Raw genomic sequence first — 18,157 nt, forward strand, 5'->3', positions numbered from 1 at the left:
ACGGTAGAGGTGGATGGGACAGACATGGAATTCTTAGAGTAACCATCCCACTGCCACCCGGAAAACAGTGCCACTGTTACTCTGTATTGAGTATTTCATAGTTCTAATGCATACAACATGAATTTAATTAAGCATTGAATTAAATGTGTTTAATATTAAGAATGTTCTCAAGTCAGTATTTGCTGTGGCTTCTTGCTAAATCAACATTATAATCCTGCTTTCGTTTCCCTTCAGATGATGAAACATGCCTGGGATAATTATAAGCGTTACGCATGGGGATTAAATGAACTGAAACCCATATCTAAGCAAGGACATTCAAGCAATTTATTTGGTGAGTAGAGTGTATTTTTGTGCTTAGTGACGTTAGCATAAAACAGTAAATCAGCTGAAAAGCTTATAGGTGATAAACATGTGTTCTTTCTACCCTCTGTCATGCAGTGTGGTGTTGCTTATATATAAAAAGTAACAGTAAATGAAGGTGATGCTTTCTATGACTTTTATAGATTATCTTTGAATGAGAATAAATGAAGCATGTCATTGCTGCATGATAAAGATGTAGTTTTGTTGCATTAAATACTGCTCTGCCTTAAGCTTCTCCTATGAAGTGGAACTCATTGACACCACATTCAGTAAGCAGCAAACAAAAACTGTAAGGGGAGGCAGGAAATCCTGTACAAGGAACAAAAGATACTCTCTACGGTCATGACAGTAGCTGAAGCTGTCTACAGTTTTCAGGAATTTATTTCCATTCCCTAAAAAAACCTTGTTAATCTATATCAGTCAGGCTCCCTTATCAGGCATTCTCTTTCATGAACATAACCATTATTTGCACCTCTAAATGTTGCACAGGAGATGCTTAAATAACACCCAAGTTGTTATCAGTGTAGAGCTGAAAAGTGCTATTAGGAGAGGCACACTGCAGAAATGCGGTGTAATGAGGAAAGACTTTTTCAATGTCCAGGTGGGACATAGGACTGCATAAATAGCAGCTGAAGAGCAACAGCATTCTGAGGAAGCATTAGAAAGCAGTCTTATGAACTGTCATCATCTTCAGTTTTGCAGAAAAATGAAGAATTAAACTGTGTGATGGCAATCTTTGTATTCAAATAGCTTCTGTTTTCCAAACAGAAAGCTGAAAAATGAACTAATTTCTATAGCTGAGACAAAATCAATATATTATTTTGATTTTAACAGGAACTTACTTTGTTGAATGTTTGGAAAAGATAGTTTGAAGTAGAAACATTTCCTAAAACAGCCTAAAATAGAGCACTCAACTATATTTGGAAGTTGCTAAGAGACAGCAGTTATGATTACAAAAATAATTTTGAAAATACAACATCCACATTGATCTTGCTGTACTGCTTGTCTACCCAAGGTAACATCAAAAACGTTACTGGTGATTACTATATAGCTAGTTATTGGACTTTAAACATGAATTGCGTGCTTGAAACCAAAGTAGTTTGGGTGAACTTCAGGGTTGATTCGGGCTTCTGTTTTCTTTTGTTTTCTTGAAAACTAAAATTTTTAGTATCTTCATTCAGATTACTGATAGTTGTGCAACTTAATATCATATTTGAAGAACTATTTAATGCAATCCTGTTTTCTTTGTTTTCTTGGAGGACAACAAAATGGCACATGATTTCTTGAAAATTAAAATGCTTAATGTAGTTTCATTTGGAATCAGAAGTGGTATAAAAATTTACAAAGTTTGAGTTCTTAATTATATTGCATGGATTCGCAGAAAAATCTGTAGATGTGTTGACTTGTGAAATTCTTAAGCAGGAGTTCTGTGGATGTTGCATAAGATATAAGTCACTGCTGGCACTGTTCATTGTGAAACAGGACACATGTTGAATTTGAAAATAAAACTGCATTTAAAGGAGTAAGCCACAGAGTCAGTCTAAATGCAGATCACTTTCTCATCGTGGTCATCTAGTATAAGATCTTATTGCTGAGGAGATTTTTCTAAGAAACATCTTCACTCTTATTGATCTTAGTGGCAAATCAAAATAAGCATCAGGTCTCTTTCTGCTGAATTGCTTTACAGAATACTAAAGAGCAGCATATCTGCAAGCATTTCTGTCTCATAAGCTACCCTTTCCTGAATCCATAATCTCCTTTTGTTTTTTAGAAACAAATCCTTGTTTCTGTAATAGCATCCTCAAATTATTAGATCTGATCTGTACCTTCATGTTTGAATTCAACAAATGCCTTCTTTTTCATAGGCAATAAAAGGATGATCTGATTTTTCTTTCTTTTTTTTTTTTTGTTAAATAATTGAACCTCTTTTTCCCTGTGAAAGGCCAAACAAGTTTCCTTATCTTCTTTATTTCTGGCTCTTACTCTTTTTTTTTTTTTAAAAAAAAAAGTGGATTGCAAATGGTTGACTACTTTTAAGGTAATTCTGGATTGAATTAGTTGAGAATAGGTTACCTCCAGCTCTGTGCCCTGTGAATCTCCTCACAGCCTTCAGAAATGACATAAGACCTCCAGTTCTCTGTCATCCTTCATAACTGCCTCCAATTTGCCATGATCGTCTCTTCTTCCTGCTTAATTTTTTCAAAAATACAAGTTTCTGGTTGCCTTAATAGCAGTAAGGTATAGCATATTTCATTAGCCAGCTGTTTAATTTTGAATACTTCCCCTCTTATGAATTAACCAGTGCACTTTGCATATTTTGGGAATGGCTGTTATGGGATAGACACTTGAAGTACCTCACTGTAGGGAACAGCAGGTTCCAATGCTGTAGCTCACTGGTGCTTAATATTGTATACGTTACAGACAGTATAGCTCTCCTGACACAGAAGGGGAGAGTTGTTTTTAAATGATACTGCTTCTAAGCTTAGTTTTGAAAGTATAAATGCTTCAGTCCTTGCTAGCATGATAAGACATTCTGTAGATGGATTATAATGACAGTTGTGTCTTGAGGGCAGGACCCAACCATCATGATATGTTTCTCTGAAACATAAAAATAAGATGGGCTTTTGAGAAGAGTAATTACACGTAGATGTGACTGTTAGGCAATACCATCATGAATTTTGCCGCTATACTGACACTATTGTTAGGCTAGGGAAAGAGGAATACAGCCAGTGGGATGGCGATGGGAGAAAGGTTGGTGACAATGCGAGAAAGGATAGTGGTGACTTGTGGTTATGACCTCGGGGGAAGGAAAAGCATCCTGCTTTAGTACCTCATAAAAATTAAGAGTAATAGAGCCCTTCTGTAGCTGAGGACCTCTTGCCAAACTTTGAAATGACATTTTATTTGTCCTACACCTAAGCCATGAAACTGACTTTTGAGGACAATGACCTGCCTTGATCTTGCTGGTATTGTGTGACCAGTGTGTGTGCAGGTTGTATTTAATAAGTTGAAGGAATCTTTAGACTGGTAGACTGTAGACATAGTCATGTTATGAGTAGGAGTTGCTTCCACTCACATGTGGACACTAAAAATGACTAACTTTTAGAGTATGGCTGAAACGTAAACTGAAATATTTCTGTTTCAAGCCAAAGCCACATACTTGCCTCTGACTGTTTCAAAGTCTTTTCAGCACTTCCATGTAATGTTTTGATTTCCTTTTTATTTGTCACTTTAGCTTTCACCATGTTGTGTTGGCAAGTAACTACCATTATTGTGGGGTTTTTATAGTTTACTCCCAACTACAAAGAACTCAGTTGAAAAGGCAGAAGTGAAAAGTCATCAGTTCTTGTCTCAGTAGCATTCTTATTAGTTTAATTCCATGAAGTGTGCCACTATTTCTAGACTAATCAAGTAAACTGGAATAGCTAAACATCTGTTTGCGCCATACCTGTGCATCAGCAAAAGAAGGCATGTCTCCTATGCTGGTATGACTTCTGCTGCGAGTACTAATCATTCGCTGCCCATACCTGATGGAAAGTAGGCCCTGAGATTTTACCATTTCTTTTTTCATAGCACCTGCACCGCCACCACACTCAACCCAGGAGTTAATCCTCTCCGAGCCTTCTGTACTAATTTTAAAACTAATGAGCATCTCTGCACTGGCTAAGGGCGCTTTCTACAAGTGTTTTCTGCACTTAAGTGTTACTGAAGGGCTTTTTTAATTATCTGTAACTGTATTTCAAGTGCAGTATTGCAAGTGTAATAATATTATAACTCGTGGGCATAGTATAATTATTCTCTGCAAGTGAAAAAGGATGTTTTCGGGAGAGGAAGAAGGAGGCATTTAATAAATACTCACAGTCTGCAAAGCCACAGTGCTAGCATTTGACACCATCCCACACGATATCCTGGTCTCTAAATTGAAGAGACATGGATTCGACAAATGGACCACTCGGTGGATAAAGAACTGGCTGGACAGTCGCACTCAAAGAGTTGCAGTCAATGGCTCAATGTCCAAGTAGAGACCAGTGACAAGTGGCGTTCCTCAGGGGTCGGTACCAGGACCTGTACTGTTCAACATCTTTGTTGGTGACATCGACAGTGGGGTCGAGTGCACCCTCAGCAAGTTTGCCGATGATACCAAGCTGTTTGGCGAGGTAAACACATTGGAGGGGAGGGATGCCATCCAGAGGGACCTGGACAGGCTGGAGAGGTGGGCTGAAGCCAACCTCATGCAGTTCAACAAGGCCAAGTGCAAGGTCCTACATCTGGTTGGAGCAATCCCAAGCACAAATACAGGCTCGGCGGGGAATGGCTGGAGAGCAGCCCTGAGGAGAAGGACCTGAGTGTGCTGATTGACCAGAAGCTCAACATGAGCCAGCCATGTGCAATCGCAGCCCAGAAGGCCAACCGCATCCTGGGCTGCATCAAAAGAAGTATGGCCAGCAGGTCAAAGGGGGTGATTCTGCCCCTCTACTCCACTCTCATGAGACCCCACCTGGAGTACTGCATCCAGCTCTGGAGTCCCCAACATAAGAAAGACATGGACCTGCTGGAGCATGTCCAGAGGAGAGCCACGAGGATGATCCAAGGGCTGGAGCACCTCTCCTATGAGGAGAGGCTGAGAGAGTTGGGGCTGTTCAGCCTGGAGAAGAGAAGGCTCCAGGGAGATCTTATTGCGGCCTTCCAGTACCTAAAGGGGGCCTACAGGAGAGCTGGGGAAGGACTTTTTACTAGGTCATGTAGTGATAGGACGAGGGGGAATGGCTATAAACTGGAAGAGGGCAGGTTTAGATTAAACATTAGGAAGAAATTTTTCACTATGAGGGTGGTGAGGCACTGGAACAGGTTGTCCAGAGAGGTTGTTGAGGCCCCATCCCTGTTCAAGGCCAGGCTGGACATGGCCTTGGGCAACCTGGTGTAGTGGTAAGTGTCCCTGTCTACGGCAGGGGGGTTGGAACTAGATGATCTTCAAGGTCCTTTCCCACCTAAACCATTCTGTGATTCTATAATTTAGAAAGATCCTGTTCCTCCCACTTTGAACTGATTTTTCTAGTTTCTTCTACAGAGTATTGAGGTGTATGAAGATTTTTAAAGCCTGCCAAAAATCATATTCAAAACTGTATTGTAGTGTACAGCAATGTGTATTTTTAAACTGTAAGCTTAGTAATATAGCTCTAGAAAATTAACTGTACATGTATTTTAACGTATTAATGTATGTTTAAACATATTTAAATATGTTGATTTAAATGGCAACATTTCAACATCCCCCCCTTCTTGTTTCTCTTCACTGTTGCTCTTGGATTCCTTGGAATTTTGGATTTCAGTATGTGGTCTTAATTTTGGAAGTAACCCTGACATCTTTCCAAACTAAATTAATAGAAACTTGTGTAAAGAATAACATGAGCAGCTATGTGGATGAATGACTCAACACAGCATTTGTGAGAGGAGGTCATGCTGCTCAACTTCTGTTTTTTCAAGGAAGTTGGTTGATATGAAAACAAGGAAGTTTATTGTCTCTTTAGATTTCCAAAAAGCATTTTTGAACGTTATTACTGGTCTCTTGCAGGGATCCACTGCTGCTGAGGTCATGCTCTCAAATTACTTATCACAACACTAGAAAATCAAGTGAGCAGAGTGACAGTTTGTTAGTGCTAGCAAGTTACTCGAGGTACCTGTGGCAATGGCAAGCTGGAAGCAGTTGCACGAACCCAGGATTCCCCGAGAGATAATAATTGCACTATAAAATAGCAAATGGTGCCTAACATACCTAAATTTAAACTGGCACATAGCAGCATGGGAGATACTATTCTAAGTTAATACACAGAACTGGCGGACTTGAACTCAAAATAAGTACTAAAGATGGAAAACTTTTCAGTATAGTATATGGAGGCCCATAAAAAGTGGCATAGATAGCGTGAACAAGGATTTATTGTTCCCTGTGGGGAACAATACCCATTGTAAGGGGTGGAAATATGAAATCAGTAGGTGGCTTGTTCAAACAAATAAAAGAAGGTGGTTCATAATGAAACATAGTTGAGCTGCATGGGTGCCAGAAGTGTGGTGGATGCCAAAGGCCTCCACAGGAAGCAGAGAGACGAGCAATGGAGGAAAAAATCATTGAGATCTATTAAATAGAAAGACACCAGAGCTGGCTCTAAAATGCACAGACATACAAAATGCTAGAGATTAGAAGAGTATTGTAGAAATATCATAGCACTGTTTCATGTTACGCATATGCAAAACTAGATCTGTAAAAAGTTGAATGTATTGTTTCCTTTCTCACTCTTACCAGCTGGTAATAGTGACTGAAGTTAAAAATGTTAGTGTTGCTGGGGGTTTGCCAGTACTTGAGTAAGAGTTTCATGTTTTGGCATAGTGCACTTTAATAATTAATCACTCTTGACACTTTAAATTGCTAATGATCTGGATAGGAACCTTTTCAGTGAACTTTAAATAAAGGAAAACACTGTTTTAAAATCTGAGTCAGCTTTTGAAACAATGCTCTAAGAAACCTACAGCTCTAATCAAAATGCTAATTTCGTCAAACCTGTATGTGTCCTTGAATATGTTGAGAAGAATGTAGTTCAGAGTTGTTAATGTACAAGGTATATCCATATAGAGCTGAAAAAAAATAGATGATTGATTGATCTTTTTCAATTTGCATATTTAATGTTACAAAGTATCTGGTCCTACTCCCCATGTTAGGAAAATCTGAACTGTTCTTAATGGCCAGATCAAGAAAAAATGGTGACAACTTGTATTTCTGTATTTTTGGCTGGAATTTTGAGTCTGAAATTACAAACTGGAGGAAGATTTCGTAGAACATATCTGCTTTGACTGAGTTTCTTCAACTTACAATAATTGGAAGGTAACAAAACAAGTTTGCCTTACTGGCTGAAACAATGAAGAGTCTAAGATGATCAGGGTGGGGCTGACTGTAGTTCAAATACACCTATGTTTAAAATTTTCTTTTTCTTTTCCATAGTAGTACAAAGTAGCCCTGAAGAGCTGTTCTTCTGACAATAATAGAGGAAACATTTTTTGAACATTTTCACTTTATTTGAAGAGATATCCATTATTATTTTTATGTGCTGAATTCCTATCACATTAAAAAATTACAAATATAAATGTCCTGTATTAATTTTCATCCTTCATATCAGGAACACAAAAATGTAACTTTTTCTGGAAGACAAAACAACATTCTACTCATCTTCTACTGTCATGCAAGGAAAAGAAATCCTAGTTTATGATGCTTGTTGGATGGTGAACTGTTATAGGTGAGGGAGGTGATGTATAGCATGACCTGAGGCCACTTCATAGTTCATCTTTCCTTATCTTCCATTTTTATCATATGCTTTGCCACAGTTTCCTTCCGTTCAGAATATGACACAGAGTCAGAAAAAGAAAAGTAGATGAATTCGAGAAGAGTAAGGGGCCTGGCTTGCATCCTGTTATAGACAGTGCATTAGGACACGTCTGGAAACTTTCTTCTGTATGATGTATTTGTGGATCACAAATCTTCCTCTGTTTCACATATATGTGTGAGTGTGTGTGTATATATTTCTCTGTCTCTCTAAATATATTTGATGGTGAGGAATATGGATGTTCTAGAGAACCAAACCCCATACTTGGTATACAAGGGATGGGAGGAAAGATGTAAACAATATGTTAAGTGCACCAACGTGCATTGATTCTGGCATCCTGACAGTATTCTATTTCAGACTCTTTTGGCCAAAATTTAAGCCATGTCTAAAAGCCTGGGTTAGACAAATAAAAGCTTCTTTTGGCCCACCCTCCAAACAGTTTGGCCAGAAGCCAGGTGTGGTTTTTAAACCATATGGCCACATAAGCTCAGTCACAGTGCTGTGCTAATAAGCTTGTTCTCCCTGCAGTGACACCCTGGAAACTCATACAAAGTTATTCATCCTCTGATCACTTTTTTTATTCTGCTCTTCCCACCCACCTCTGAGGCACTACTCTGTTCTGGAATGTAATCTCTTTTTCTTATTTGTGTGCACATACCTTTTCATTGTTAGATTTCAAAAAGCGTGCTGTTCAAACAGACGTGCTGTGCATCACTCAGAAGTGACCTAGATTGCTCTGGGCTTTATATCACGGTATTCTGAAATGCTGGATGATCAGTCATCTTAGTTAATGATCCACAAGTCTTGTTAGCAGTAGGTTCTTTTTTTTTTTCCAGATCATTGCTAAAGATTTGAAGTGTGAAACTGGAAAGGATGCTCTGTAGATGCTGCTAGATAGTCCACTTGAAGTTTCATGTAGACTGATTTCTTTTGCTTTCTCTTCAGTTAACTAGCTTGTAGGCTGTTTTATGTGTTCTCTATCACTTACATGGAACAAATGATGCTGTTAGTAAAGAGGAGAGAGAAAAACATAAGCAGGTTTAACAAAGAAAGTAAAATGGAGCATATATAAGTACTTGGTCTGGAGATTTTGGTAAGGACTAATAATGTTGCTTTGGTAGACTTGTACATCTGCTTACCCCTTTTATCATCAAAATTATTCACTTCAAACTTATGTTTTATGAATTTCAGTCCCTTTTCTCTACCTTGAGTATAGTGTTTTTTTGTATTGTCTGCAAAATAATTCTGTAATTGCCTCAGGTAATTTGCTCCAAGTATTACTTGTGATATCTTCCTTCTGCCTAGGGCAACTATGAAACTCTACCGTGGTGACTGCAACTTTGCTGGCACTTTTTGTAACCCAGTGCTCACTGTTAATCAAGTTTATAGCTGTTCCTTAGGTGTATAACAAAACAGTGCTCCTGTCCAAATATTCTGTCATATGAGTGTGTATTGTAATCGCCTAGCAATAATCTTTGCCTGTTGTAGACCATGACTGCTGTGTAATTCCTTGGGAACATTGTGTAGGAACTAAGATGAATGATAGCTGTATTTAATAATTTATGTGGTGTGCTTTGAGAAGCATAGCATCTATAGGCTTGTGAAAAATTTGGTCTCATTCCATAATAAGAAATGTTTGTTTAACTTAATTGCTTTCCTTTTTTTTTTTTCTTCCCCCACCCCCAACCTTGTTTGCCTGACTGGTTATAAATGAGCTGTTCAGCTGCACAATTTCCTTAACACTCCTATGTTTGGATTATCCTGTTGGCTAACTTAGTGTAAACTGCAATTGTTCACAAGTCATAACTCTGGCCTCTAAACTAACACTTTAAAAATGCATTCCGTGTTCTTTTATCTTTTATCAAGAATTTTTAAGTATAAACGTTCGAGACAAACTTGACTGTTTATTGGTCGCATTAATTGCTTCATTCTGTTTTCTGGAGCCTTCAGAATAACGGCAAAAGTTGTTTTAAATAAAGTAAGATCTACTTGAGATTCTCCCTCTTTCTTCTGTCTGCCTGCAGGGAGAGGTCTATGCTCTAAGCAGGACGTATTCTGGTTCTGTATAGGCCAGATTCAGGAAAAAAAAAATAATTAAAAAATCATAGGAAGTAGGTGACTCCAAGGGTGATTTCTCAATAAGGTTGAAATCTCTTTTTCTTGTGACTCAGTAGTGAGCTGCAGCTGAAGTGTTAATCCTTAAAATTGAAAGCTCAACTGTTTAGAGGTATTGTTAGCTGTATTACAAGAGGATTATCACAAAGAATGTCAGTGCACGGTGAGCCTATCGCAATCCACTCAAGCAAATCAGGTTATGGATGATTTTTCTGTAAGTAGAGCTCAGTTGTAAACGTTCACCAGGAGCTGCTTTTGTTGTATGGAGTTACTAAACATCTCCAGAGCCTTTGCAGTGGTGTTCTTGAGCCTGTGTCCTCCAGCAGTTTTCCGGTGTCTCTCTCAGTTTCTCATGAGCTCATGAAAAACACAAGTTACTTAGCCAAGTTTAAAGAGATGTTTTTCCTTTAATATGAAAGAAGGGCACCCAAGCTCCAAATAAGCTCTGGGAAGATGTGATGTCCTTCTTACCAAAGTATACTGCAGTTTTATTAGTGGAGTATCTGGGGGAAAACATATAGATTACTTCCTTCAGAGGAGAAGAGGGACATTCCCAAAAGGATGTTATAGGCAATTAGTAGTTGCTAAAATAGAGAGAGCATCTGGTTCCGTTAAATGTACCGAGTAACTGTTATAATCATCTCAGATATTATTTTGTTAAAGATGATACAAATGGAAAATTATTGTCTACCTGGAAGCTTAAGTTAAGAAAATTATGTCAATCCTCCTTTATGGAGGTCTCCAATCATGTGTCCATTTCATGAGGAAGCAGAAAACCTTGATGATAGGAAACACGGAGATGACTGAAATAGTGGATTAAATATGAGTAACTCAATTGCGATACTTGATAAGTCTGCAAAACTGTTTACTTTTTCATCAGGTATTTCAGAGGCAAGATGATAAGCAAGTTCTGTAAACTTAGTTGTAGCGACTGTCTTATTTGCCCAGTGCAATCAATTCCTGAACAAGTAGCCAGTTATCCACCCCAGTCATTAGCTCTGCTGGGGGAGAGAGAATAGACCTAATGACTTCCTCTATTCCTTGCAAGCTAAATTATTCTGCAGTTATAAATATTTACTTCTGTATCTAGGGTCTTCTCTAAAGAATGCCTTAACAGTAGTTTGCATTCATAATGAAGATTGCCGGAGCCAAATTCATAGACACAAAATGGAGTAAAGTGGCCAAAATTGAATTTTTGACACTATTCAGTAAATAGGAATTCCAACTCTTCTTAGACGAAAATGATGTTTTGAAAAGGTCATTGTAAATTTGAAGGAAGCGTGGGAAAGTCATTTGAGTGGCCTTATTTTCTCCCCAACCCTCCACACTACCCTTTCAGTCCAGGATCATGAACATTTAAGCCATGCCAAAGTGAACATACTGATGATATTTCATCTTGCAACATTAGTTGAAGGCTAGCAAACTGACTCTTATCCATCTCCGTAACAGAGGCAGAAGGACACCACTTTTGCAGACATCCATAACTTGCTCTGAAAACCAATGTCTGGCAGTCTGTCCTGAGCTGACAAATTCAGATGTGTGCAAGGTTGCCTTTGCTCCCCCAGTGCTACCTTGTGCAGGTTACATGGTGATGCACAGTACCAGAAAAATTGTTTTTCAGAGAGGGTACTACTTAAAGGGCTTGCTTAAGGGAAATGTGATCACTACTTATCTGCTTCTTAAAGCTTTATTTATATTATTAAGTATAAAAGCAAAAAAGCAACTGATTTTTTCACTCCAAACTGGAAGAAGGAGTCATTTCTCCATTTATTGAGATTCATTGTCTTGTGTGAATTACATTTTACAGTGAACTGTTCCATCAGTGTTTAAAAATGCAAAATCATGGCTGAAAATGCAGTGCATCAGAAACGCTCTTCAAAACTTCAGGAGTGGAAGAAATACTTACATATTATGATGCTGTGTTGTGGCATGAAAATCAAAGTTAAGGTCATGAATTACTAGTTGCCCACTTGAATGCTTATACACCCAATTTTTAATTGGATTAATTGAAATTGGATTTGAAATTAGAATTAATTTAAATTAATTAGATCTCACTGAAAAGCTTTCTGTTGGAAAGTAAATCACTGGCTCTTCATGTATTTCAGGTAACATTCAAGGAGCAACAATAGTGGATGCCCTTGATACACTATACATCATGGAAATGAAAGAGGAATTCAAAGAAGCCAAGGAGTGGGTTGAAAAAAACTTAGATTTCAATGTGGTAAGTAATGTTGCTGATTAACATTTAATGCTCTGTTTGGTCTCCAGGAACCAATTGATGACTGGGTTCTAATACTGCAAGCATGATACAAGGCTACAGAATTTAGATCATTGATAGATAAAACAAGGCAGGAAGCAGAAACATAATAAACTTACTGCTCTGCTTATACACTTTTTCAATCTGAGAGATGTAGGTAGATAACAGGCAACGAGCTGGACTGAAGGAAGGAAAAAAGAATAGAATATTTACCATTGTAAAGTAAACAACAAACTTTTCAGCCCTTTTGGATAAGAGAATTGTGATGCTTCAAGCATTAATTTTTTAATTTATGTAAACACTTTACATTTTCACTTTGTGAAATCTTCCACAAATTAGACTTGCATGTAGAGAAAGCTCCATGCCTCCATGCCATACATACCATTTAAGTTCCTTTGTGTGTTCTAGTAAAGTTGAATCCCATGAGTTAGGCTGAACCGTTGGCACAAACTGAGCTGCTTTAGTCTTACGAGGCACCAGGTCATCTCAACTGCATGTACAAATCATCCTATTAACTGATAAATATGCAGCTGAGAGCACAGTTCATTATTAAAGTTTTTATTCTAGAAAGGCCCTGAACAGGCAAGAACTTCTGTAAAACTTCAATTAAATTGAGAAGTCCTAGTTTTGGTCTTTTTTTATTTTTCTTTTGGGGGCCAGAATATTTATTGTGATTGCTGGATACAGAGAGCTAGTGGAGTACCTCTGCTGATTAGTGTAGTAAAGTAGGAAAGCATTGTAGGCACGGTACACTGAGCACTTAAAAGCTCTTGTAGTTGACGTGCGTAGTGGTAGAAACACTTTCTGAAAACAAAGTACTCTTTCTAATACGTTATGCAAAAGTCAGGATTAATTAGCTTCTCTTACATGCTTGAGAATTAATTATCATTTTAAGAAGGAGGAGTTAATAAGAGTGGATATTATATAGTTTATATAAGCAGCAATTTAGTGTGCATTGATGTTTATATTAATAATGTAAATACAGGATATTAAACTGTGCTTCTGAGTAGTGTCAGATGTCTGATGCTATACCTTGTACTGGAAACTTCTACTTCTAGATTGTATTGCCTACAATTTCAGCTCCTGTTGTTAATTTACGTACTTTTTAAAATTATGAAGCAATTTTTTTTTCTCAGTAATGCTTAAAAGCTATGAATTCTTTCAAAATACAAAATTTCAGATTTTGTTAGTCGTTTAATGCAATAATCCAGCAGATTTACTGAAACTACTTTACAGATAATACTGATGTGCATCGGGAACAGTATCTTGTTCCTGATATTGCCATAAGTAGCTGCCTTGAGTTTGACACCTCACAAAATTATTTTCATAATACTTCATAATCATATAGAATTGAATTTTACATTGGCATCAGTAATGATTAGGTGAATTTTCCCAAAGTGGAATGAGGAAATGAAAATAAATAACCGTAACGCCAACTTTAATAATTGATGTCAGTTTGTTTAATGGCTGAATTGTTTGAAGCTACTGAACTTGTACTCTTGTTTAGTTTTCCACTTCAAATATAAGTTCTAGTTTCAAACGCTGCTTTGTATTTTTATCTTATAGTTTAAAGTTGGAAATTACTTAACACAGCAGCACGGCCCTCTTTTGTGTTTAAGCATTTATCATGTATCAGGCATTGCTTGACATTTTCTGCATTAATGTTTTGTACGCTCTTACTTGCTGCTGTTTTAGAAACCTTTCTCCCATGAAAGTGATTTAGTTTTTAATAACTGGCACACTGACATATCCTTAAGCGTTATTTCTTGTGAGTGGTATAAAACATGTTTCCGTTTGATGTTTCTGGTCATTTCCTGGGCAGTGACTGCTTAATCAGCTTTTGGGGAAGCACATTTGGTCTTTATTTGTATAAATAGGATTAGTTTTTCTCTCCATTTAATCTTAGAACTATGCTTTTTCAATCTTAAATTTTCTTTAACATGTTCTTTACAAAAATAGCTGTGACTGTATTCTGTGGCAGAATCTTTTCTCTTTATATTCTATGTCAATGCAGCTGGATAAAGCAAGTTTTCCTCTCTAGGAGTTTGTAATATGTCAGATACTCATTGTGCGTGTTGAACTATTTGGTCAGCACTCAATCATTCTCATCAACTGATAATAAAAGTTTCCAAATGTCTCTTTGCACAGTGGGCACTAGTTTATCCACATAAAAGGATTTATGGAATAAAGATGACTTAATGGGAAATGGCATCATCTCTTCACATGTTAGATTTCAGCCCCTCAAGTCAATGAATTAGTTGTCAGGGTTACTCCTGTTTACCTTTCTGAAGAAAGCAAAGTGTTTTGCTTTCGAAGGAAAATTATAGATAAGTAAATGCCACCACTCTCAGCAAAAGTGAATTTTGGTAAGCTTGCGAGTAGACATGTTTGGAAGCTTCCCCTTTTGAAGTAGAACACACTTAGGCTGTATTTATTATAGCTGGAGCTGGTAGCCCCGTGATTTTATAACTGAGATATCCACGTTGCAATGCTTGGAGTTTTTTTCTGTCATAACTGCTGAAATTCCTTGTATTTGATACCTTGCTGAAGTTTCAGCCAAACTGAGTAGTCCTTCAGGAATTAAGTTGCATTTTCTGATTCTGTCAATATTTTAAGAGATTTAGACATACTCATATCTTTGGAAAGAGTTGACATTTAGCAGTGGGTAAATCCATGGTCTTTGCATCATGAATGTGTGCTCTGTTTTCCATTAAATCACTTCGTCTCTGCAGGGGTGTATTTTTGCTCTTCAGTTAATACAGCTGAGGATTTGGTCTGACCTCCCCACACACGCTGCTGCCCGCACACCCTTTTCACCACGCTCGCGCATGGCCCTGCCCAGGGCCGTCCTGGGCTGGGTTCTATATCAACACGTTGCAACGGAGGAGAAAGGATCCAGTCTTTAACCGGATCGCTAGGGAGCTTGGCTGTTTCCTAGCTACAACTACACGTTGCTGTGTGCTGCTCTGTTTTTATTTTTTCATTATTTGCTTTAGGACCTGCACACACACACAGAGCATTTGTAGCTTTCTGAAAGGGTTTCTGTACCACCACCCAACTTCTGCTTCATGCTGGGGAGGAAAACACTGTCTGCCTCTGCAGCGCAAGGGAGTAAACCACAATGAATCCGTTCTTGGGAAGAGATACTGGAAGAGGGATCTTAATGAGATGGATGAAGAGGTCAGGAGTCGGGTAGTAGTGATGGAGGAGCTGAGCCACTGGGTTCAGCAATGAAGGACTGGGAGTTGTTAAGTACTGGAATTGATGGTGCTTTGTTTCTATACCCAGACACACCCCAACTTCTTTAGGGTGGGACACTGAGTGATCCATCCCTCTCTTCAGCCCTGCTAAACTCCTTCCCCACAAATGGACAGTCTTGCCCGTACTGCATACTGGGAACAGTTCTTGGCCTACGTGGTGTCCTAAAGTGTGCCTGGGCATTGGCTGGAACAACAGGGCCCCAAACCAGACTGGAAGGTGCTAGCAATTAAATGGTATGCGGGACAGTGCCTAAATTCCTGCCCTGACCCACTGATCAGCTGTCTGATGTGGGTGTAGTCAGGCAGGACCAGGATGGGAACAAGGTATGGAGCGGGAAGCCATGCACTTGTTGGGAGAAGAGGAAAATGGTTTCTTCCACTGGAAGATATCTCAAAGATTCAAACTAAAATAATCTTCCTGTTGGTTATTAGTGGATTTTGCTTTGTTTGTTTCATCCCTCCCTTTTTTTGGTCAAAATGAAGGTTGGCAGGAAGTTATGATTGCTCAGGCAGATGAAAGTGGCACCAGTCTGTGCAATAGCTCTATCTCCATGGTTATAATTTAGTTGACTTCAGTTGACATTCTGTGCAAGTGCTGACTCACCGTGCATTATCCGTCTCATCACAGATACCTTCCCTTGTTAACTGCACAGGATGGATCAACTTAGGAAAGAGTTGATGTGGGGAAAATGTGAAGTGTTTGATTATTTGCTCGTGAAGATAGGAACTGCATAAAGAGAAGGCAGTAAGTAAGACGGCAAGGATACATTTAGGATTGCGTCCTGCCAGCACTCTTAAGCAAAGCTGTTTACAAAGGTGTCAGTCAGTCACTGTATCTGATTTTATAAGCCAGCCTGAAGGTTTACTTATCAGTTCTGATTTTTGTCTTTGTACTTAGCTTTGCAAATGTGAGTGTCTTTTAAAGTAGCTTTGTGTGCAGCTTCTTGCAATGTAGAAGTTTTGCATGTAATATGTCTATTTTGGAAACTAGAGAAGAGTGGAAAAAGTATAGAAGTTTGAAATTATGTTTATCTCTACTGCCATGTATAGATTAACATACCCAAGATCCCAGAATAGCAAATATTATTTTGATCTAATTATTAAATCTAATTATTAATGTTTCCAGCGTTTATCTTTAGCTCAAATCTATCTGTGGTGTAGCAGTCAGTATCAAGACAGACTTTTAGAATCCAGATTGTTTACTTCAACGTTTACAAATTTAAATGCTATTGCTCTCAAACTGTAGGTATTATGATTGACTTGTAATTATATGTAACAGACCATAACCTAATGTTCTCTCTTGGAGGCAGATGGGTTTTGGCGCTTTATTCTTGGTGTTTTTTTCTCTTTAAGTGAGAAAATCATTAAGATTCCTAATATAACAATTTGAGCAGGATAGCTTTCCTATTAAAAAAAAAAAAGGCATGTGGGAGGTGAGGGTAAATGGACTTCAAGTAAATGTATAATGGGTGAGGAAGCTTAAGAAAGCCAGCAGTTGAAAATGGTTCTTTAATTTGTGGGACTATTTGTTTACTAGTTTGCCACATAACTTGTTAGTACACTCTAAATGCCAGACTTCAAAATGACTTGATTTTGTTTTGATTATGAGTAAGAAATTATTTTGATGAGCTAAAAGGAGATCTTGCAAATTTATTATTAAATGTATTTCTTTTGCTGCTAGAGTTGGTTAATGCCTTCAGTAACACTTTATTTTTGTGCCTGTTTTAGATCTTACAGTTCACCATGTGGGGACTTCAGCAAGGTTAAATAGAATGTTATGCAATAAACAGGCTTTGATACTTGCAATAAAAAGGTTGCTAAAATTGTTTCCCTTGTCTATGGGAACTGAGTAGTTTAGCAAGCTGCCACTTAATTTCACTTGAGGAATATGAATGAAACATTTTTTTTTCCCCACAACTGCAAGTACTTAAAATGTCGTTTAATTACAGTAGCTTAAAGTGAGCTATTGTAGGACTCTTCGTGTCTCTATCCTGGACTGCTTGAAAATGCTAAGATTTGTTGTTGTTCCCAACCTGTGTGCTTCAATGGGGGGAGGGTATTTTTTCATCGTAATAATAATTAAAAATCCCTCTCATTTCACTTGAAATGTGGGCCCTTTGTGTCCGTTTTTTAGTCTAGAATTATGTACGCTATTCAGCATTGTTCAGGGTAGGGTCCCTGGCGTTCTCTTGCACAGCTTGTTAACCTGCAGGATACAGGCTGTTCGCAATGGTGCGGTATGGTATGTGGGCGTGGGGGGTGTCATTATATTCCCTGTACATAGGAGCAATAGATGGAAATGCAGATGAGGTGACTGAACTTGTATTACACTCTTCATGAGACAAGAACGGGAGAAGGAAAAAGTTTTGGAAAGAATCTGTGCAATATAGCAGACTGAAACAAATTATTTGATAGGGTTTGTGGCCTTATTTGGATCTTTATAAAAACTAAGAGAAAAAGCTTTTTATAAATTTAGGTGACTTGATTATTATGAATACATTCATCCACATAAAGAGCACACGGTATTTTCTCCAATTGAATTATGAATGGCAGAGCAAGTACCAGTGCTGATGAGTGCCAGGTGGAAGCCGATACCAGATAAATAAAATTTGGTTGTCTTTCAAATGTTGTGTTTATAAGTGAGGGTGACTTCCCATGAGAAAACACAGATGGAAATTGTTTTGGCCTTGTTCTACGAATTTGTGGAGAGGAAGACTTTCAGGAAAGAGATGCATTAAGGAAATGATCCAGAAGGATGTGAATACTGATTTTTGAGAAGCTGGAGGACTCCAACAGGA

The 18,157-nt window shown here is 38.1% G+C and overlaps 1 protein-coding gene across 1 annotated transcript in view; it reads left to right on the top strand.

Moving 5' to 3' along the window:
- The first annotated feature begins 234 nt into the window (after positions 1 to 234).
- Positions 235 to 18,157, top strand: part of MAN1A1 (mannosidase, alpha, class 1A, member 1) — a 111,593-nt gene continuing 93,670 nt past the window's right edge. The window contains exons 1-2 of the mRNA XM_009883147.1: positions 235 to 331; positions 11,948 to 12,063. Coding sequence (XP_009881449.1) covers positions 235 to 331; positions 11,948 to 12,063 — 213 coding nt within the window. The remainder of the gene's footprint in view (positions 332 to 11,947; positions 12,064 to 18,157) is intronic.

Source organism: Charadrius vociferus, unplaced genomic scaffold (genome assembly GCF_000708025.1).
Source record: "Charadrius vociferus isolate BGI_N301 unplaced genomic scaffold, ASM70802v2 scaffold230, whole genome shotgun sequence".
NCBI lineage: Eukaryota > Metazoa > Chordata > Aves > Charadriiformes > Charadriidae > Charadrius > Charadrius vociferus.